At 41.4% G+C, this 22,471-nt stretch overlaps 1 protein-coding gene across 1 annotated transcript in view; it reads left to right on the top strand.

Annotated features, from left to right (window-relative positions):
• Positions 1-22,471, top strand: part of LOC138967811 (protocadherin Fat 4-like) — a 147,248-nt gene that overhangs the window by 36,462 nt on the left and 88,315 nt on the right. The window contains exons 16-30 of the mRNA XM_070340468.1: positions 63-254; positions 2,755-2,892; positions 4,393-4,578; positions 5,141-5,302; positions 5,857-6,042; positions 6,460-6,606; positions 7,904-8,086; positions 8,340-8,474; positions 9,115-9,309; positions 10,065-10,103; positions 10,567-10,701; positions 11,664-11,843; positions 12,173-12,319; positions 12,523-12,711; positions 13,368-13,508. Of these exons, the coding sequence (XP_070196569.1) occupies positions 63-254; positions 2,755-2,892; positions 4,393-4,578; positions 5,141-5,302; positions 5,857-6,042; positions 6,460-6,606; positions 7,904-8,086; positions 8,340-8,474; positions 9,115-9,309; positions 10,065-10,103; positions 10,567-10,701; positions 11,664-11,843; positions 12,173-12,319; positions 12,523-12,711; positions 13,368-13,508 (2,355 nt within the window). The remainder of the gene's footprint in view (positions 1-62; positions 255-2,754; positions 2,893-4,392; positions 4,579-5,140; positions 5,303-5,856; positions 6,043-6,459; positions 6,607-7,903; positions 8,087-8,339; positions 8,475-9,114; positions 9,310-10,064; positions 10,104-10,566; positions 10,702-11,663; positions 11,844-12,172; positions 12,320-12,522; positions 12,712-13,367; positions 13,509-22,471) is intronic.

The raw sequence follows: 22,471 nt of genomic DNA, 5'->3' as shown, positions 1-22,471 counted from the left end.
TGCAACACTTCATTGACCCATGATCTGAGCTGTTCACAAAAACAAACCGTTTGCTATTTCAGATTATATTCTCTGTGCAAGACAACGGCGACCCATCAAAGTCTGCTTCCAATCTCGCCAACGGCACCATTGAGATCTACCGTAACGACTTCGCACCCACCTTCCCTCGAGAGAACTATCAGATCACTATCCTTGAAGATACAGCAAGAGATGTTGTCATTTTTGACATCAATGCTACTGATGCAGATGCTCCTGTGAGTACCATAATTGCTGTCTGTATACCCTGTTGGCCATGTGCATTGAGAAAAAGTGAAACGAATGTAGAAACAATGTCGTCCCAATTGAACTGGGTGTGCGAAAAAAAGGTCGAGTTTTACAATGTCGAGGCACAAAAGGTCGAGGACATTTGGTCAAGAGTCAAGAGGTCGAGGGCGACAAAAGGTCGAAAGTGACAAAAGGTCAACAGCAAAACGTCTAAGCGACAAAAGGTCGAGGATTGAAAAAGGTCGAGGATTAAAAAAAGGTCGAAGATTACAAAAAGGACGAGGATTAAAAAACTGTCGACATCATTTTCTGTTCACGTGTGTGTTAAATTCTTCTTTTTTTGTTTTATTGCTTGGAAAAAACGCTGCTTTGTGTGCATTAATTTATAAGTGTTGTGTTATTTGTTGAGTTATTCAAAACAGTGTTGGTACAAAGAGTGCCTTGAGTGACGGGTGTTTGTTTGTGTTCACGGACCCACGGCTTTGTCGGTAAATGAAGCGTAGTGTGGTCAACGGTGAACACAGCTCGACACTCAACAGATTGTTGTTGGTGAAACATGTCACTGATACGCTAAAAGCTTGAGTTTTTTCCCTTTTTTTTGTTCTATCCCATATGTAAACTTTGAAAGCATTTGCAAACGAAGAGAGAGTTACGTTCGGACAGGGACACAGACACAGAATGGAGCTCGTCAAATCACAGAAAGGAAACGACAAGGCAGTATACAAAGGTTACTGCCGTTGTTTTGTCTTACATCCACAATTGTGAAAACATTTTCTGAGAATGTGTCTGTGCGTGTGCGCGCGTTCGAGCGTGTGTGTGTGTGATCATATTCACAAATCACACCTGTGATACGCACAATAGGCACTCGAAGCAGAATTTTCTTCACGAATGGACACAGAACATTAAATCGAAATTTGTAATCCTCGACCTTTTTTTTAATCCTCGACCTTTTTAAATCCTCCACCTTTTGTCCCGTAGACGTTTTTCTGTTGACCCTTTGTCACCCTCGACCTTTTGTCGCACTCGACCTTTTGACTCTTGACCAAATGTCTTCGACCTTTTGTGCCTCGACCTTTTGACCCTCGACCTTTTGGTTCTCACCCAATTGAACTAACATAAAGAAATATTTATGCTAACTTGCGTTATTTTTAGCAAAGCTGATTCATATACATTCTGCAACAAAGCTCTTGTCAATACAGCTGGGTCTGTCTTTTAGGGCCGCTTAGATTATAGGCCACCTTCCCAGAGTTGACCCCTTGTTGCCTTTTTATCTTTACACATAACTTGAGGGGTCTTTCAACAAACAGACACGTGCAGGGAAATTACATAATCAACTGCTCACTGTGATGACCGCTGCTGACAGTTATAATCCACAATTTATTGTTAATCACTAAAAATTGATTACCGTACTTTCCGGGTCATAAGGCGCGACTTTTTTCCTCGAGTTCGACCCCTGCGTCTTGTATAACGAAGCGCCTAATCCGTGTATGAAATACGAAAAAAATCAAAGAGACCGCCTGAGTACCAGTCAAACAACTTGTGATAATGCATGTTTCAGCTACTAGGTACTGCCCTGGCCAAGTTTCCTCGAGCTCTCAAGCCACCCAGCTATCACAATGGACCTGCCTTTGATCTCGCCGCACACACAGAGCACACATATTTCCACTCTGTTAAACTCGGTCACTGACCGGTCACTGACCCCGGTGCAGGAAGTGTTTCCTCTCTCAGATATGACAGGGGAACCACCTCTCATGGCAAAAACTGGGTCATTGACCCCTGGGAAGAAGGTCGTGTCTATAAACAGGGCCACCCAGCTATCACAATGGACCTGCCTTTGATCTCGCGGCACACACAGAGCACACATATTTCCACTCTGTTAAACTCGGTCACTGACCGGTCACTGACCCCGGTGCAGGAAGTGTTTCCTCTCTCAGATATGACAGGGGAACCACCTCTCATGGCAAAAACTGGGTCATTGACCCCTGGGAAGAAGGTCGTGTCTATAAACAAGGCCACCCAGCTATCACAATGGACTTGCCTTTGATCTCCCGCACACACAGAGCACACATAATTATTTCTACTCTGTTAAACTCGGTCACTGACCGGTCACTGACCCCGGTGCAGGAAGTGTTTCCTCTCTCAGATATGACAGGGGAACCACCTCCTCATGGCAAAAACTGGGTCATTGACCCCTGGGAAGAAGGTCGTGTCTATAAACAAGGCCACCCAGCTATCACAATGGACCTGCCTTTGATCTCGCCGCACACACAGAGCACACATATTTCCACTCTGTATTCTTCCTTTAATGTGCGGCTTATTTTCATTCTTCAACCGTTTGTTACCGGTATACTTTTTCAGTTTTGGTGCGCCCTATCGGCCCCCTGCGCCCAATGAGTGACTGGATTACAATTTTTGTTAAAAAGAAGGGGGTGCGCCTTATGCGCTGTAGCGCCTTGTCACCCGGAAAGTACGGTATGTTCTTTTTTTCAGGAGGTTGATTTTGGTAATGTGAAATTCCGCATGATCGGGGATGACAGTGCTGTGAACTACTTCAGGATTGAGCCTGATACAGGTTTCATCCGAACTCGTCTGGACAACCTCTTCAACTCTGACAAAGATGAATATAAAGTAAGCAAACATGAACTTTGTTTTGTTTATTAGATTCCTTGTTTATTTGCCCAGTAGAAAGTGTTTGTGTAAGCTCTGAACAAAACTGTCACTGTGAAAACAGTTCTGCCCATGTTTTCTGAGTTAATGTTTTATATGCACAGTTGCACGTGGATTTTTTCACCACTTCTTAAGATACTAAGAACAAAAAGACTGAGTGTTGAGTCATTATATTTAGTCAAGTTTTGTTTTTATTTTGCAAAACAACTAAATTGTTCATACTATTTGAGCATTAGTACAGTCTAGTCTGGAAAGTAAAAGGACTCAGTCAGTAAAAATAGGACTAGATTAGCCAAGGGTGTGTACTTGACACACAGAAACATTTGTTTTTGTGTCTTCTTTTTCTTCCTCTTTCTTCTTTGTTGATGGGTTGAAACTCCCACAATTATTTACGTGTATGACTGTTTATACGCCACCATTCAGGCAGCCATACGCCACAGAATTTTTCTTCTTAACTCTTACCAGTTCGCTCCCTTGCCCATCGTAAGCAAGCTTACGATGCCCCCCCCTGTAGGTTTCCACTGGCCAATTATCTAATTATATATATATATTTTTTTTTTTTTTACATTGGATGGGTCGGACAGTGGATAAACTCATATTTAAGACACACTTTATGACTGAAACAAGCTGGGTTTTTGTTATAAGTTAGTTCTAGAAATGCATTATTAGGCAAAAAAAAAAAAAAAGTCTGTTAACGGTAACATAGGCCCAAAAAATAGGGTCGGTAGGTCGGGACTTTTCTTTATTTTTTTTTTTATTTCCCCAAAACATATTTTTAAGTTATTTTGCCAAAAAACAAAGCCCTTTTTTTTTTTTTTTTTTTCAAAATTTTGTTTTTCAATTTTTTTTTATTTTTTCAAAAAATTTTTTTTTCAATTTTTTTTTTTTTTTTTTTTTTTTTTTTTTTTTACCAAATGCCAAACAAAAGTCTAGGGTCGCGCGAAAAAATAGGGTCAGTCAGGATACCGTAAACAGAATATTTTTTTTGGGGGGGGCCTTAGGCATGAAACGTCCAACTTTGAAATTTGGGTGGGGGTATTCAGGTGACAATAACTTTTTTGTTTATCAGCAAAACTCTATAAAACTTTGCTATGTTATGTAAAATGAATGCCCAAACAGACTAGTTAGCAGCATATCTAAAATAAACTGAACACAAAAAAAATTTCTTCTTTGTGTTTGTCACGTGTTCCAAAAAATGGGCGTACAAATTTCAACAAAAATCATGTTGTCACCCCCATAAAAAATGTTAGCTTTAAAGATAGCACAATTCTCTTTGCAAATATGAAAAGCTTATTCATTTTCCTTTCATTTGATATATAACTTTCTATATTTCATTTAGAATATGACCCCAGATAGCCACTCGGCAAGTAGGCACCAACAGCACTGTAAAATATGCCCTAAAACCCCCGAACTGGTAAGAGTTAAATCATGTGTGAGCAATACTGTGCATTATACTTTCAGGCAAGAATCATAGCCATAGACAGGGGAACACCGCCAATGTCCAGTTTTGCTGTTGTTACCATTGAAATCTTGAGGAATCAAAATGGCCCCGTCTTTGACGACAACTCCATCACAAGGACAGTGTACGAAGATGCTCCCATCAACGAGATCATCTTCACTGCTGTAGCCAGAGATACTGATCGTGCGGTATGTTCTAGTTGATCCATTCCTGTTGACTGAATGGTTGATTCGGTTTCAATATCTTGCTTCTATTTGAAATTTTGCACAAGTGATTCAAAGAAATATTTGTGTTGTGCAACATTGTTTACGTTTGCTTTTGCTGTTTGCTGCAGGATTGATTTGTTTGTTACATTCACTTAGCTTCATTGTTAGTGATGGGTCTTTTAAATGTATTGTTTGCCTTTTCTTCACTGACTCAGACACAAATATAGGCATGTGCGCAAACATTTATTTGTGTGTATGGCTTGCAAACTGTCATCTTGAGCTTGTCAATGCTGTGTTTTCATCATGCTTTAGTTGTGGACTGAGCGACGAGAGAGACATGGGTGGGATTCTTCCGGTATATGCTGGAAATCTGGGTTCCATTATGGCCTTTTTTTTTCTTTTTCTTTTTTCTTTTTTGTTGTTGGTTCGGTTGAGGTTTAGGATTCATGATATTGTTCAGTCCTACCCATGGAGAGGGAGAGAAAAGTACACATTCTTTCTTTAGCCTTTCAAACTTTTATCTTTATTTGACTTCATTCTACAGGGTGCCCAAAGTCAGCTGACCTTCAGCCTGTCTGGATCCCAGGCAGCTCAGTCGTATTTCGATCTGCAGGGACCGACCTCGACCCAGCAAGGCGTGTACTCAACTTCCCTTACCTACGCTCGACCTCTGTACCAGGACAACTCTGATACTTCTGCCTACAGCGTAAGCAGAAGAGTGTAGACTAGTAGCCAAAATAACTCTGTTGTGTTTTTATGGGTAGTGGAAGACTTGCTTTCCTGTGTTGTTCCTTGCTTTTCCATAGAAACAAGGAGGCAAGCTACATGTGACATTGTAGGCTTGCACAAGTGTTTGTATGGAAACAAGGGAAAGCAACTCTTCCACAGTTAAATAATAATGGACTTGATATATTTCTTAACATCGTCTATTGCGTTAGGAATGTACAGAAATGGAGAAGGAAGGAAAGGAATTTAACAAGCAAAGAGGGGAGGTTGGTGCTCGGGTGAAAGATTAGGCAATGCCATTTGTTCAAAATCAGATTTGTTGTCATTGGTGAAGTTTGCTTCTCTGTAAATTGATATGTTTACATCTATTTAAATGTTTACAGAATACCCAAATGATACTGTTGTACTATGGTTCAAATCATGTTTGTTTTTTTAAGCATTGTGCATATGGTTGAAATAAAATTCCTTTTTAAACTCTTTCCGGTTAGTTTTCCAGTGATTGTACTATGTTGACACCTCTTGTCCCATCAATAGTTCACACTGAACGCACAAGACAACGGAAATCCGGTACAAAGCAGCTCTATCCCAGTCACCATCAACGTGATCCGCAATCTCCAGCCTCCAGTGTTTTCTCCTGCCTACTATTCTGTGCCCATCTCTTATCTGGCCAACGTCAACGATGTCATTGCTACAGTGACTGCCACAGATGCTGATGATGATGTAAGTCACTGTGTGTGCATGTGCGTGTGGTTGTACTTAAATCCTTGTGTAACTATTCCAAAAGCATCACAAATTCTCATGGTGAATGTTAGAGGAAGAACTGTTGTAAATTGCTGTAGTTTGCACTCCTGCTTTTAATGCTTCATCACTTGTAAAGCCGTTAAAAGTATTACTCAGCATTTGCCTGATACTTTTAGTTTCTGTAATGTTTTGATTATTCCAGCCTTTTTAGTAAGAATAATACATATAAATGTTCTCCTCCCCATGTCCTTTCTTAAGTTTTCTGTTACCAAGGAATTTACTTTCACTGAGCTGTATATAATAGAGGCAATGACTGAGATCCCCATGAAGCTGCAGCTAATTAAAATTTGTTTGATCGGAACATTGCTGATTTGTCCAAAACTGTGTATGTCACAGAGTAAATACAACACAGACAGCCTGAAGTACGCCATCGTGCAAGGAGGAGAGAACACGGCACAGACACAATACTTCAGCATCAACCCAAACACTGGAGCCATTACTCTCAGGCAGAGAATTGCCAATGATGGATCCACCTCCTACGTGGTGAGCTTGCTTGATACAGTAGAACCCCCTTTTTAAGACTTCCAATTTAAGACTTCCTCCTTTTTAAAAGATTGCTTTTTCACATTTTCTGTTCATAACATCTATAACATTACCTCCATTTCAAGACTCCTCCCTTTTTCAGACCTCATTTTCTCAGAGAAGTGGAGGTCTTCTTCTTCTTCTTGCGTTCGCCGTCACACCATCAGTTTAGTCTGCGAGACCAATGAAAGTGGAGGTCTCAAAAGGGGGGGTTCCACTGTAATACAGTTTGGGTCTTACCTGTTGGTAATGTGTTAGTCTTTTGAGTTCCACTGTAATACAGTTTGGGTCTTACCTGTTGGTAATGTGTTAGTCTTTTGGGTATCCACTGATGATAACATGGCTCAGCTTGGAAAGCAATGCTCACAGAATACCTGGTTCAAGTGTAAGAAGTTGTTTGAACATGTTTCAATTTAATGATTGAAAGTTACACAGAAGTCCAGATGTTATCAACTCGCAGAAACAAGTTTATGTAACGTTCCTCTCTATTATTTAGGTTTTGTTTTAGCTAACAGGACATTTTTATGTAACATTCCAGTGTACATTTTAAGCTCACAGTGACAGGTTTGTGTTATATAATTCTGTGCATTTTTAGCTCACAGTGACAGGTTTGTGTAATATAATTCTGTGCATTTTTAGCTCACAGTGACAGGTTTGTGAAATATAATTGTGTGCCTTTTTAGCTCACAGTGACAGGTTTGTGTTATATAATTCTGTGCATTTTTAGCTCACAGTGACAGGTTTGTGTAATATAATTCTGTGCATTTTTAGCTCACAGTGACAGGTTTGTGAAATATAATTGTGTGCCTTTTTAGCTCACAGTGACAGCCGTGTGTAATATAATTGTGTACATGTTTAGCTCACAGTGACAGCCGTATGTAATATAATTGTGTACATGTTTAGCTCAAAGTGACAGCCGTGTGTAATATAATTGTGTACATGTTTAGCTCACAGTGACAGCCGTATGTAATATAATTGTGTACATGTTTCGCTCAAAGTGACAGCCGTGTGTAATATAATTGTGTACATGTTTAGCTCACAGTGACAGCTGTGTGTAATATAATTGTGTACATGTTTAGCTCAAAGTGACAGCCGTGTGTAACATAATTGTGTACATGTTTAGCTCAAAGTGACAGCCGCGTGTAATATAATTGTGTACGTGTTTAGCTTACAGTGACTGTCGTGTGTAATATAATTGTGTACATGTTTAGCTCACAGTGATAGCCTTGTGTAATGTAATTGTGTACATTTTTTTTAGCTCACAGTGACAGCTACTGATGGTGGAACCCCAGCACTGGTTGACTATGCCACAGTGTACTTCAACGTCAACCGCAACCAGAACAAGCCAGTCATCACTAGTCCAACCCTCAATGTGACCATTTTGGAGACGGAGAATGCGAAGGACCTTGGTACTATTTCTGCCACTGATGCGGATCTGCAGGTGAGTTCCTACAAATGATGCTTTGAACAGTACAGAACATCCCATAACACCTTCTTGTTTGTGATATGAATTCAGCTGAAGAATGGTGTCTCTTGGGCTTGGTTCAGGAATTTTGACTGGTTGAAATTGGGGGGAGGGGGTGGGGGGATGAGGAGGGGTGTCATAGTCTTTGGTTAAAAAAAAAGGAATTGTACCTGTTAAACATTTAAGCAATTAGATTTGTCTCAATTCTGGCTATATTGTCCTCTTCCAGGCGCCTTTCAACCAGCTGTTCTTCAGCATGGCATCAACAGACGCTACCATCCAGCAGTACTTTGGTGTGTACAGCAACGGTGTTGTCTTCACTCGAAGGTCCTTTGTCAATCTGCCAGCTCCTGATCGCTTTGAGGTAAGTTAATATAGGAAAAGAGCTTAGGTGCTTCTCACAGCATTTGGTGTGTACTGTTTACAGTGTAATTTTTTTTTTTAGGTTGATGTTGGTTGCAGTTTTTCAGATGGTAGAGCACTGGACTTGTGATCCGGCGGAAGGTCGCAGGTTCGAATTCGGGCCGGGACGGACACGGGTCAACTTTATGTGCAGACCCAGAGACGGAAGCCATGTCCCACCCCCGTGTCATCACAATGGCACGTAAAAGACCTTGGTCATTCTGCCATAAGTGCAGGTGGCTGAATACACCTAAACACGCAGACACCTGGGTAGCGCGACTCCGTTGCTGCTAACTTTCCACTGGGAGGAAGCGACCCGAATTTCCCAGCGATGGGACAATAAAGTAATGAAAATGAAAAATGAAAAAAATGAAAATGAAAAACAAGCAAAAGAAAATACTCATGACGTTAACCCCGTTGATTTCGTATTTTCACCAGAAGGACAAGGATCTGACAAAGAAAGTGATGGCTATGTTTTCAAAATGTGCACAAATTTGATGAACGACAGACAGACCTTACTTCTGCATGCTTGGAACTCCAAATTTCCATAGAATGAGATTCACATACACACAAAAATCACTCTGTTTTCATTCAACTTTCAGTTTGAGGTCCAGGTGTGTGACCGAGCCCCAACACCAGACACTCTCTGCGCAGACACAAACGGAAGTGTCATCGTCAATGTCATTCGCAACCACTACCCCTACTTCGTCAACCTACCCTACGACAGGGACCTGGACACCAGTTTCACACCTGGCACAACTGTTGTCGACGTGGAGGGTGTGGATCCTGATCCTGTTGTGAGTTGTCCGTCATGGTTCTGTGTGTTTGTGTGTGATTGTGTATGTTTGTAAACCCGAGTTTCACTCCGGGCTAGACTGTGATTGACATGGAGGGTGTGGATCCTGATCCTGTTGTGAGTTGTCCGTCATGGTTCTGTGTGTTTGTGTGTCTTCTTCTTCTTTTCGATCACCGATCACACTTGGAGTCCAGATCTTGAGATATAAATAGTGGTCCTCTGCAGCGCAGCCACTGGCGCGTACAGCTTGTTGTGCAGGGACTCCGGCAATGACCAGATTTCCTCTCTCAGCACCTGGTGGTTCCTGCAGTCTCGTAGGATGTGGGCCGTGTCCTGCTCTGCTTCTCCACAAGAACACATGGGGGAGGGCACAACATGCAGCTTCCCGTGGAGATGCTGGTTAAGTCTGTTGTGTCCCGTTCTCAGGCGGAAGATGACCACCTGCTGTGGTCTGGATAGCAGGTGGTAGCTGTCCTGTGGCTGGGGCGTCCTGTGCAGAGACTTAATGATGGTCTTCATCTCTGCCCTGCTCACAGGGTTGTTCTCTTGCTCATCTTCTGCGCCCAGCTTTGCCATCCTGTCCGCCTCTTCGTTTCCTTGTACACCACAGTGGGAGGGGATCCATTGCAGTACTGTCCTCAGGCTCTTCATGTTGTGTAGAGCGTGTTCCAGCTGAGGCAGTTTGCTACTGGTCATTGCTTGTGTGTTTCTGTGTGTTTGTGTATGTTTGTGGACCCGAGTTTCACTCTGGGCTAGACTGTGATTGACATGGAGGGTGTGGATCCTGATCCTGTTGTGAGTTGTCCGTCATGGTTCTGTTTTGTTTTGGAGCGGATGTGCAACAACAGGTGGGATTTGTGGGTGGGGTGAAATAGTGAGCAAGTGAAGGAGTTTGTAAGCAATTGTTTGAGTAAGATGTTTGTCGCTGTTATGAGATACTGAATGAACGGTTGATATATTTATTGAGTAAGAGAATTACTAGTAATCTGGTTTATGATTGGGTCATGGTAATTTGAATGAGTGTGTGCTCTTGGAATTTGGAATGTGGCTTTAGTGACTTTTATGGTGCCTTTGTAAGTCTGTGTGCATCTTTTGTTCCATATGTGTGTGTATGCACGTTAGTGTGCAAGTGTGTGTGCATGCATGCATGCATGTGTTTGTGTGCATATGTTATGTATATATGTGTAAGCATCTATATCGTCTGGCACACTGATACATGTATTTATTTTACTTGAGCTGTCTGTGTTTTTGTCCACAGAACATCATATTTGGACAGCTGAGGTACAGTTTGATTGGTGATGATGGCAACGAGAATGCATTCAACATTGACGATAACACTGGTGTCATCACTGTTGGAAGCAACACTGGCAGTGTTACCGGAGAACAATTCCAGGTGAATTTTGTCTGCAATATCTGAAGTATCCATTCTCTTGTTGCTTATTTTCTGTAGTTTTAAGTTGTAGGAAGCGCCATTTGTCGGGTTGACTGCATCAAGAACACATCAAGGTGTTTTTTTCTCCAGTATCCAAAGTATTGGCTTTCTAATTGTTTAACTTTTTGATGTTCCATATCTATGGCATTCAGAACAGTCATCCTATAGTGTTTCTCTAAACCTTGTTCTTCAATTACAACAGTTGTGCTTTGTCATTTTCACAGCTGAATATCGCGATCTTTGACCTCGGCCCGCTGTCAAAAAAGCAAAAAAGCAAAACAAAAATTGAGTCTGTGGGAAAAAGAAACTAAAGACATTTTCTGTCTGTGAAATTGTTGTTGTTGTCGGGAGCAGATATCAATGAAGATAAATTGCCATTATTAAATACTAACTTTAAAAGAAATAATGAGTGGCTGCTGACACCAATTTATCATGTTTAAAATCAAGGATAAGCTACAAATTGTTAATAAAATAGCTAAAATTCTTCAGCCAGACCCCCCCAACCCCTGAACCCCAGGTTGAACTCCCCCCCCCCCCCTCTAGCTCTCTTGCTCCGCCCCTGAATACTGTGGTGTTTTTTGTTTTTTTAGATAAAGTAAACTTGTCTTAGTTAACTTGCATATTATATATCAGGTGTCGTGTGTTTGTGTGTGTGTGTCATCGAGCTTCTGTGTGTGTAGTACAATACTGTTAAACATGGTTATCAATTTTGTACTTGTTTTGCATGGCCCGTAGCGCGCGAATTAACATGTCGTTTAATCGTTTTCGAGCTGGTTTATGGTTGATAAAAAAGATTACTCAAAGATGCCTCAAATTACGGAAAAGTACCAGCTGCATTCCTGATTTTCATTTGGGGGGGTAAACAGGTCTGGTATTTCCACCTTGTTCTCCTCTCTAAATTTAGTGTTTTGTCATTCTCACAGCTTCGAATCAGAGTGTGCGACCTTGGAGGGCTGTGCAATGTCACCGTGGCGACCATCACTGTCAGGACCAACCGTCTCGCACCGGAGCTGAATAGCACTAACTATCGTCGTGTCATCCCAGAAACCTGGGCCTTAGGGGAGACTGTCATCACTGTTGGTGCAACCGACAGGGATGCTGCTGTGAGTCTTTCACCTAGTATTAGTTACTTGTTTCCCTTTGATTCTGTGTGTGTGTGTGTGTGTGTGTGTGTGTGTGTGTGTGTGTGTGTGTGTGTGAAGGAAGGTAGGTGTAAAACTACATCCCTGGTGTGTGTGTGTGTGTGTGTGTGTGTGTGCGTGTGTGTGTGTGTGTGTGTGACTGCTTGTTTGCATCTCTGATAAAATGTCTCCTGGGATGTTTTCTAGTCAGACAAGTCATTCAGCCTTTTTGTTGTTGGCTTTTGGCGATTGTCTCCGTTCATATAAATTTCAGCCCCAGTTTGATTGGTATTAATTTATTTCTTTTACAGCCTCCAAACAACCAGTTTTACTTTGAGCTTCAAACTGGCGGAGGGTCTAGTTCCTATGTTGGATGTTTTACCATCAACCCAGAGAATGGTGTCATCTATCCTCTCCGAGCTCTGTACACGGCCCCTTGCAACCAGATCCAGTACAATGTAAGTGTGAACCTTGATATATTTTGTGTGAGTGTGTACATATGTTTCACTGTGTGTCTGTGGAAATTTCAAACATGTTTGTGTATGTTTGTGTCTGTGTGCATAGTTAGTTCAGAGTTCCTGTAAATGAGAGTCTACTTTGACTGACTAGGATGGGCAGTTCTTTTAGTTAAAAGGAACAAACTCCAAAATGATTGTTTCAGTTTGAAGTGGTGGCAAAGGACCGTGGCCGCACCTCTTTGACCAGCGTGCCGTCCACAGTGCAGATCGACATCACAAGGAACCAGAACCCCCCACAGTTCACCCAGAGTCAGTACACCGCCAGCATTCCTGAGACTGACGCTGTCGGCAGCTCTGTCATCCGAATCTCCGCCAATGATCTGGACACTCTGGTTAGTCAGTTAGCGTGAAAGCTGTGAAGAACTGGTGTGGTTCCAAGAGTTGATAACAAAAATGCGAAATTCCAGAAAGTGGAATTGTAATGGAGATCCTATCCTATCTGACTGTGAGTGGTGTTTTACCATGTTTCCACTACGTCTATGAATTAGACAAATATCCTGGGAGTTTTCTCTGTGTGCATGCATGCTTCAAATGGGGAGGGTGGGGCGTGGGGTCTTGATATTAAGTGAGCAGCCTTTGAGTGTCCATTCCCCCACCCCATCCCTCCATCTGCCCTCTGTGTGACAGACATACGCAGGACCTTTACAAGTGAAGGGCAGTGGTAACTTGGGGTAGCAAGGTGGGCATAGTGCTGTGAGGAAAGGAGGGGGGCAGGATGGTTGTTTTAAAAAGGTAGATGGAGGATACTACAGGTGTGTGGGTGTGTGTGGGTGTAACTGACTGTGTCACAGTTATTGTAAAGCAAGGGGGCTGGGCAGGGGAGGAAAGAAAGGGACCTGTATCTATGAAGTGAACAGATACCAGAACCTAGGCTGATTTTTTGTAGTTTGGCACTGTTCTTCTCTGCAAGTATTTTTTGGGTGATCATGAAAAACTAATAGATTACTGTTTAGCTTTGTTCAGTTCATTTGGTTTGTGTTGTACACAGGCACCATTCAACAGTTTGAGCTATGCTATCCTGGGTGACGACCAGGCCACAGTCTACTTTACCTTTGCTCCAGTGGACAACAACAACATTGACATCACAGTGAGGCAGGGTGTTCTCAACTCCGGCCAGGATCAGTACTTGGTAAGCTGACCAGGAAAAGTGTTGGTGCACGTGCTTTTGCTGTTGCTTGTTCAGTGAAGAGAGACACGTGTTGTTTTCTGTGTGTTTGTGTGTGTGTGTGTGTGTGTGTGCGTGAGTGCGTATATACTTGCGTGCATGGGTGATTTGCTGTTGCTTCTTTACTGTAGAGGGACAAGTGTTTTCTGAGTGCAGGTGTTTTTGAGTCTGTGTTAGTGTCACGCACTGATGCGTGGAAGATGAATACAAAAAACCAAAATCAGATACTCACATTCAATCACTCGCTTTCATGCCCTATACTGAACCAGAAAAACTATCTGCAGGAAAAATCAATTTAGTCAACTAATAAAGTCTGCAAAATCACAACAACAATCTCACTTTCACATACTCAAACTAAAAGAGAATTAACTCAGAGAAATAACGACTACAACATAATACAATGACACAACAAACACAAAAATGCCGGAATAAATCAACACTAACAAACACTAAGAAAACAACGTCTAGAGTAAGAATCCAGATTCACCAAGTCCATTTACCGGGCAAGCATGCCAGGATTCATGTCAGTTCCAGAACCACAGTATGTCATTCGACGACAAAACTAGTATGTCGAGAGCATGATCAGCGTCAGTTCATACACAAGATCGTTCGTAGATGAAGTTGAGTGCCTGATCGGAGTTAGATCAGGACCAGACAACAACGCAAACAAAGCTGAGCGCCCCGCTCAATGACCGGTTCCATCTCCGGAACAGCATCAACAGGCTTGACATCCAGGCTGGATTCACAGCAGGATCTGTTAACCAAAATTTGGTCTAAGTAATCCGATCATAAAACCTAAAACCATATTCACCAGACCTTGTGTGTTTATCTCCAAGTTCAAACAACAATTCAATTTTGCTGCTAAACTTGAACCTAAAATTTCACAAATATGAACTTCCAATGTCCCCATGAAAAATCTTCATTCAAAAACAATCTAAGTTCCGATTCACAATCAGAACATGAAGATTCTTCTTCGAAAATATGTACAAGTTAACTTTCTTCAACGTTGTTATGTTTCCGTAACCGAGTGCCAATTTACTTTACCCTTTCTCACCGAGCACAAACACTCAAAGCAACTGACACAAGTTATATTACCAGGTTCTTTTATTCCATAAGATGAAAAGGGGAATGTGTGGGATAACGGGGGTTTACTTTCAAATACAAAACTTTCAATGTATTACAACAGGACTAAACAACTCCAAAAACAACGCTCTCAATTCTTCACTCTAAAGCTATATTCTAAATTCTCCCTCTAAAGCTACACTTTAAAAAACACACTAAATCCTTCCTCCAAACTACACTCTAAAACTCTACTCTAAATCCTCACTCTCCACTTTAACCCAAAAAAACACAATGAAACTCTAATCTAAAACAAACGAAATCTAAAAAAACAACCTAAAAACAATTCTTAAAAAAAACCAAATCTACAAAAACTCACTGAGCCCCTCTAACAAAAACTAGTCTACAGAACCAGTCTACAAAAACCAGTCTACGAGAACTAATCTACGAGAACCCGTCTACTGAAACCCAGTCCACAAAAACTAATCTACGAGAATCAGTCTACGAAAACCAGTAGTCTACGAGAACCCCATCTAAAAAAGAACTAACTGAATCTAACTACACCCCTCTAAAAAGAAAGACCCCGTCGCACACTCCGCCATCCTGCAAACCACAGAATGCACGCCGTAAGCATACGTAAACAACTCAACAATTTCAACTACCACAAACTAACTCTTTGAACAACCAAACACATCATTCCTATCAAATAACATACCTACAATACCGTTCTCTCAAACGGTTTTCTAAAGCATTCAATAAACAAAAGTTTTCCCAAACATTCAACTCACAAAACAGTCTTCATAAACATTCAAATAAATCCTCCACCAAACAGCATACTCTTCTTCTCACTGCTTACCCATTTACAGAAAGAAAATTGTATTAACCTATATACCAGCAAAAGAATTCCTCACATCCCAAAGGATTTCAGCCTGTGACCTTCTTCTTCTTCTTCTTCTTCTTCTGCGTTCGACGAGCCTGTGACCAAACATGTCACACCGGGCGTCCAGAAAACACACGCACAAAAATATACGTTGTCTTTCTTCAGAATTCCAAGCAGAAAGAAAGTCTCAGTAGACCCCAGGGCCCAACATCCGCGTGCCTGCGTCACAAGGTTAACACACATTCGACTCGAGGGGTGTCGAGTACCTTATTTTCTCTACTTGGTGTTTAACATCACCTTCAACTATTCAAAATTACATCGCGGCGGAGAGAAAAAGAGAGATGGAATAAAGTCACCTGTCCATTGTTTCTTGTTCACAAAAACATTAATCACAATTTTACTCCAAAAACTTATACCAAAAAACAATCGTTTTACCTATGCAAATTTAAGAATCGGCTCTTCCATCAGACCATTCTAATAAAAACAAAACACAGTCTCGGAAACCTTAGTGGATCCCCGATAGTACAGGGGTACCCGAGTTCACAAGTTCAAACGGATGTACACAAGTGCATGTGCACCGTAACTGTCGTCGGTCACAAGCTCACATCCTCCCCAACTTAGACTGTCGGCTCCTGGCGACATGCCAGAATTAGAAAAATTTTAAAAAAAATATTTAACCTCCAAAGAACATAATATTCTCCATCCTCAAACAAATCATTTCAAAAACTTTCACACAAAAACAACCATCAACTGACTATAACAATATTTCTCTAAAACTAATAGGTTCTGAAATACAAATTTCACATAATCCTTCCAGTGCCAATAATCCTATCTCCTGTCGACATCTAACTCGCACAAGTTGACAAAAAAATCACAACTCATCTTTAACAGAGGCAGTTCCCTGGTTCACTTTACAAAGAATTATGTTCACCACTTGCCAGATAACCAATAATGATAATCTTTACGACTTATCAAAATATTTTTATCTCTCTTGAGCATACACCAGAACAAAATGTTGACAATCTTTACGATTTATCAAAGCATCCGATCTCTCTTGAGCATACATCAGAACAAAATACTGACAACCTTTACGATTTATCAATGCATGTCCCCTCTTTGTATCCCAACTGTACTTGGCAACACAATCTTCTAATCAACTAACAAAATGACCACTTGCCAAGGCAATGAAAAAACTGGAAGTCCTTAAAACTCACCCAGAATATCAAACCTTTAGTCAAAAATCAGCAATAACCTAATGTCACTCATCACAATTAAACCATTCAACAGGAGTATTCATAGGCAACCATACAATCCTTCAGAATCTATTTCAAAAATCCACTAATATTAATTCTAATAAACAAAACCAGTGTACACACTGTCTTCAAACAAAGACATCAGTCAGTGCTAGAACTCAAAAATTCTAAAAAAAATACCACCAAGAAAAATAGAAAGTGAGAACAGAGGAGACAGTAAAAGTGAGAGCGGAGAAGACAGTAAAGACAAACCAAATGACAGCAGAGAGCAAAAAGGAAGAAAAAGGTTATCTAATCCCTTACAGGTAGCATACTTTGCTCCTGAGGCGTACGAGGCTGGAGACGCCATACACAAACAATTTAAAGTTCAGTGACCAACTAATCTCAAAAATACAAAATCTAAAATCTAGTCACACCCCACTCAATATGTTTGCGTAGTCTATCGGCTAGAGACAACATAGAACCCGTCAAATACCACCACCAACTGGGCGCCCTTGTGGTAAATGATGCAAGTTTGAATGCGTCCCAGCACCCTGTCTACAGTATATGAAATTTAATAATATGTATATATATCCTTCTCTCCTTCACTATCCTTCTCCATCACTCTCCCTCTCCATCACTCTCCTCCATCCTTCTCTATCCTTCACAATCCTTCTCCATCACTATCCTTCCCTCCTTCACAATCCTTCTCTCCTTCACTATCCTTCTCCATCCTTCACAATCCTCTATCCTTCACTCCTTCACAATCCTCTATCCTTCTCCATCCTTCACAATCCTCTATCCTTCTCCATCCTCTATCCTTTTCCATCCTTCACAATCCTCTATCCTTCTCCATCCTTCCAATATGTTCGATATGTTTGATATGTCGGTATTTCAACATGTAAATGTTGTTCACCATGTTTTCTTGAAACAAATGAACCGGCAAGCGCATAACCCACGCCCCAAGCACACGGCTTGCAACAAAAACCACACTAACACCCCTACATACAACCACAAGTGTTAGTCATCACATCACCACCATGTAGCGTAATCAAACATACAACTACACATGTCAGTCATAATATCAAATCAACACAACATAGTCAAACACACTTTTCCAGGGATGGTCCACTCCCCAACTTTTTCTTTTTGCACGGTGTGCAAATAGTCTTCCACAAACCGTCAAACGTCTGAAAAAATGTTAATCACTGAAGTCCTTCTGTGAACTAACAGAGTAAAAGGAAATATTAATCACTGTAATCCTTTCTCCACGGATTAACAGACTAAAAGGCAATGTTGACTACAAAGCCGCATCCGTCAACGTCACGCCCGGACTCCCTCCAACTTCTCACACGCCTGTCTCCTCCACACCAGCCCGCGTCCGGACTGCATGCCTGCCTGTCATCCTCTGTGCGACGGGGTCCCCTAGCCTACACTACTCCTAGCCCTGAAAGTAACAACCCCCTACCCACCCTTGCTCGCAGCGCCAAATGTAACCGAGTGCCAATTTACTTTACCCTTTCTCACCGAGCACAAACACTCAAAGCAACTGACACAAGTTATATTACCAGGTTCTTTTATTCCATAAGATGAAAAGGGGAATGTGTGGGATAACGGGGGTTTACTTTCAAATACAAAACTTTCAATGTATTACAACAGGACTAAACAACTCCAAAAACAACGCTCTCAATTCTTCACTCTAAAACCCGTCTACGAAAACCCCATCTAAAAAGAACTAACTGAATCTAACTACACCCCTCTAAAAAGAAAGACCCCGTCGCACACTCCGCCATCCTGCAAACCACAGAATGCACGCCGTAAGCATACGTAAACAACTCAACAATTTCAACCACCACAAACTAACTCTTTGAACAACAAAACACATCATTCCTATCAAATAACATACCTACAATACCGTTCTCTCAAACGGTTTTCTAAAGCATTCAATAAACAAAAGTTTTCCCAAACATTCAACTCACAAAACAGTCTTCATGAACATTCAAATAAATCCTTCCCCAAGCAGCATACTCTTCTTCTCACTGCTTACCCATTTACAGAAAGAAAATTGTATTAACCTACCAGCAAAAGAATTCCTCACATCCCAAAGGATTTCAGCCTGTGACCAAACATGTCACACACCGGCGTCAAGAGAAACACACGCGACAAAATACACGTTGTCTCACTTCAAAATTCCAGGCAGAAAGAACGTCTCAGCGGCGCCCACATCCCAAAGGATTTCAGCCTGCGTCACAAGGTTAACACACTTCGACTCGAGGGGTGTCGGGTTCCTTTTTACTTTCTTTCTTTCTTTAGTTGGTGTCTAACATCACCTTCAACTATTCAAAATTACATCGCGGCGAAGAGAAAAAGAGAGATGGAACAAAGTCACCTGTCAATTGTTTCCTGTTCACAAAAACACCAATCACAATTTTACTCCAGAAACTTATACCAAAAAACAATCGTTTTACCAATGCAAATTTAAGAATCGGCTCTTCCACCAGAACATTCCAACAAAGACAAAACACAGTCTCGGAAACCTTCGTGGATCCCCGATAGTACAGAGGTACCACGAGTTCGCAAGTTCAAACGGATGCACACAAGTGCATGTGCACCGTAACTGTCGTCGGTCACAAGCTCACATCTCTTTTGCAAAAGTATTCACAAAGTCAAAATTGCTTTTAAAACATGACAACAGTTACTTATGACCTCTCTAACTTCCTGTCTAATTATAGACACACAAGGTCAAGGTCAAACATGTTCTACAAATTCATAACAACATTATCTCAAATGACACAACCTTTTGCACTTCCAAAGAATTTTCACAACAGGTTATGAAAATTAAAACATGCTTCCGACATTTTGGATTCAAGGGACACAACTCTCCGCTCACTTCCTTCAATGAACATAACCCACTTCCCCCAGAAATAGTTACTCATTGTCCGTAAATTCATCTTCACATTCTCATTCAAAATCCAAGCCCTCCTGCTTCACATTATAACAACATGTATCCATTTTCATTTTAGGAATCACCTAAATCATTTTTACATCAGGTAGCTTCAAAGTTATTTACCATGAGGTCCGCCATTTTGAAAAACGAAAAATGCATGGCCAAACTATCTACAAGCGCATAGGCAATTAGAAAATGTTACCACCCTCCTATCCCAAATAATACCTACTACAATCGAACATAAACCAAACTGAAACTCAGAAAATAAAGCACATATTCACACATTCTTTCCAACATACTAAGGGTCTTGCTAGTTACAGAGTATTCAGCATAACAATTAAAGCTGTAGTCTATTTATGACTTTCCGGGGCTACGAGGTTGAAAAATAGGGATACAATCATGTACAGAATTCTGTACAGCAAACGCTACCCGAAACCCCACCTATACGGCGTGTATGACCTTGAGAGCTTCAGTCAACGCTTGAATTTTGCAGTGGTAACATCCGGTTTGCTCTCTCAGTGCTGAGCATATTTGGTCAAGAAGGATCGAGCAGAAAAAATAAACGATTTGGCAGGGATTCGAACTCAAGGCCTCGGGGCCTCGAAATGTCGGGGCCGATGTCTTAACCGCTAGGCCACTTCACCAGTGTTGTCAAAGATAGCAAAATTGATAATTTTATATCATTCTACACTTGAATTACCATTCATGCGTTGCAAAAACGTCAAAATTGCCATTAAAATTTGCCTTTTTTTGCAAAGATGTTTCACGGAATCGCAGTACATGTTTATGTTACAGTAAATTCTTGAAACTAGGAAATTTGTGAAATCCCTGAAAATTTCAGTAAATTTGTGAATTTCCTGTTTCACTCGGGGATTTCACGAATTTCCTAAAAATTCTAGGAAATTTGCGAATTTCCTGAAATGAGCATGCCATTTTTTCACAAATTTACTGAACAATGAAAAACGTTTTAGTAAATTTGTAAAATTCTTAAAAAAAAACAAAAAAAAAGAGTCCGTTTTCTTTATTTTACATTGTGATTTTGATAGATTTACTGTTAGTAGAAGAAAAAAAAGTTGATTTGAGCATGATTTGAACCGAACATCTTCAATTTTTGGGTCCGACACACTACCAACCCGCCACGCCAGCCACATGAAAGGAAAGTGAAAATAAGTTATAAGAAGTTTGTGGTGTTGGGATTACGAAAACTCATGTAAAAACAGCTCACACCTGAACTACCAAATCTGACAGACCATAAGCCTTTGCAGTTCAGTCCGCGTTTGGTTCATTTTGCTGATAGGCAGCCCAACAGGATGGCAGGCAATGCAGATGTTGAACTGAAGTTCACCACAGAACTTTTCAGACAACGTGAGGAAAATAAAACATATTGTTTAATCCCAAAGTCGGAATATAACAAGATGTCAAGACTGCAGCCGTGAACAACGCAACCAAAAGTCGACAGGAATATTATAACCTGGCGAAGTGAGTTTATCTTTCTCTGTCGGTCTCTCTGTATGTCTATTGCTCCGTCTCTCTCTCTCTCTCTTTCTCTCGCTCTCTCTCTTTCTCTCGCTCTCTTTCTCTTTTTATTCCTCTCTCTCTCACTCTCTCTCTCTCTTTCTCTCTCTCTCTCTCTCTCTCTCTCTCTCTCTCTTTTTGCTCTGGCTGTCTTTCTGTCTCTGTCTGCCTTTCTGTGTGTCTGTCTCTCAATCTCTATCTCACTGTCGCTCTTTTTATCTGCCTGCTAGTCTGCTAGCCTGGCTGGCTGGGTGTCTTTCTGTCTGTGTCTGTCTGTCTGTCTCTGTCTGCCTGTCTCTCTCTATCTCTATATCACTGTCGCTCTTTTTATCTGCCTGCCTGTCTGCTAGCTTGGCTGGCTGGGTGGCTTTCTGTCTGTGTCTGTCTGTCTGTGTCTGTCACTCTGAAAAAACAAAACAGGCTTTCATACGCAATACATCTTTTACCAATGCATGGATCGAGTGCCCTACCACACATTTTGTATTTGTGTTTTCAGGTATGACGTTCTCCAGTGTGGTCCTGTTGAAAAGCTCATTAAGAAGAGGAGTTGTGCTGAACAAACCCCTGTCTACTATGTCACCATCGAGGAAACTTTCGACGTCATCAAGCGTGCTCATATCTCGACGGGCCATGGTGGGCGTGATCGAATGATCAAAGAAACACAAAGGAAATATGCAAACATTAGTACCAAATCGCTCGAGCTTTTCAAGTCACTATGCGAGGAATGTCAAAAAAAGAAAAAGAGACCCATGACAAAAGGTGTAGTTGTGCGTCCAATCATCAGCAAGGAATTTGCATCACGAGGACAAGTTGATCTTGTTGACATGCAGTCCATGCCAAGCAACGGTTACAAATGGATCATGGTGTATCAAGACCATCTCACCAAGTTCTGCGTCCTCCGGCCTATTAGGAGCAAACGCGCTGTAGAGGTTGCAGCCCAGCTGCTTGACATCTTTCTCGTGATCGGTGCTCCTGCAATTCTCCAAAGCGATAACGGCACTGAGTTCACAGCCAACATCATTTCAGAACTGAAAGATTTTTGGCCAACATTGGTATTAGTTCACGGGAAGCCGCGACATCCACAAAGCCAGGGCTCGGGTGAAAGAACAAATGGTGACATCAAAGACATGCTGGTGGCCTGGCTGGCGGACAACCATACTCAAGACTGGGCAACAGGGATACATTTTGTGCAGTTTTATAAAAACTCTTCCCATCATTCGGGAATAAAGCGATCCCCCTACTCAGCACTATTGGGCTCACAACATCATCTCTACCCTTCAAGTTGAAGTCCTGA

Source organism: Littorina saxatilis, linkage group LG5 (assembly GCF_037325665.1).
Source record: "Littorina saxatilis isolate snail1 linkage group LG5, US_GU_Lsax_2.0, whole genome shotgun sequence".
Taxonomy (NCBI): Eukaryota; Metazoa; Mollusca; class Gastropoda; order Littorinimorpha; family Littorinidae; genus Littorina; species Littorina saxatilis.
Note: the sequence above shows the minus strand (reverse complement) of the source record. Positions and strands in the feature narration are given on the sequence as shown.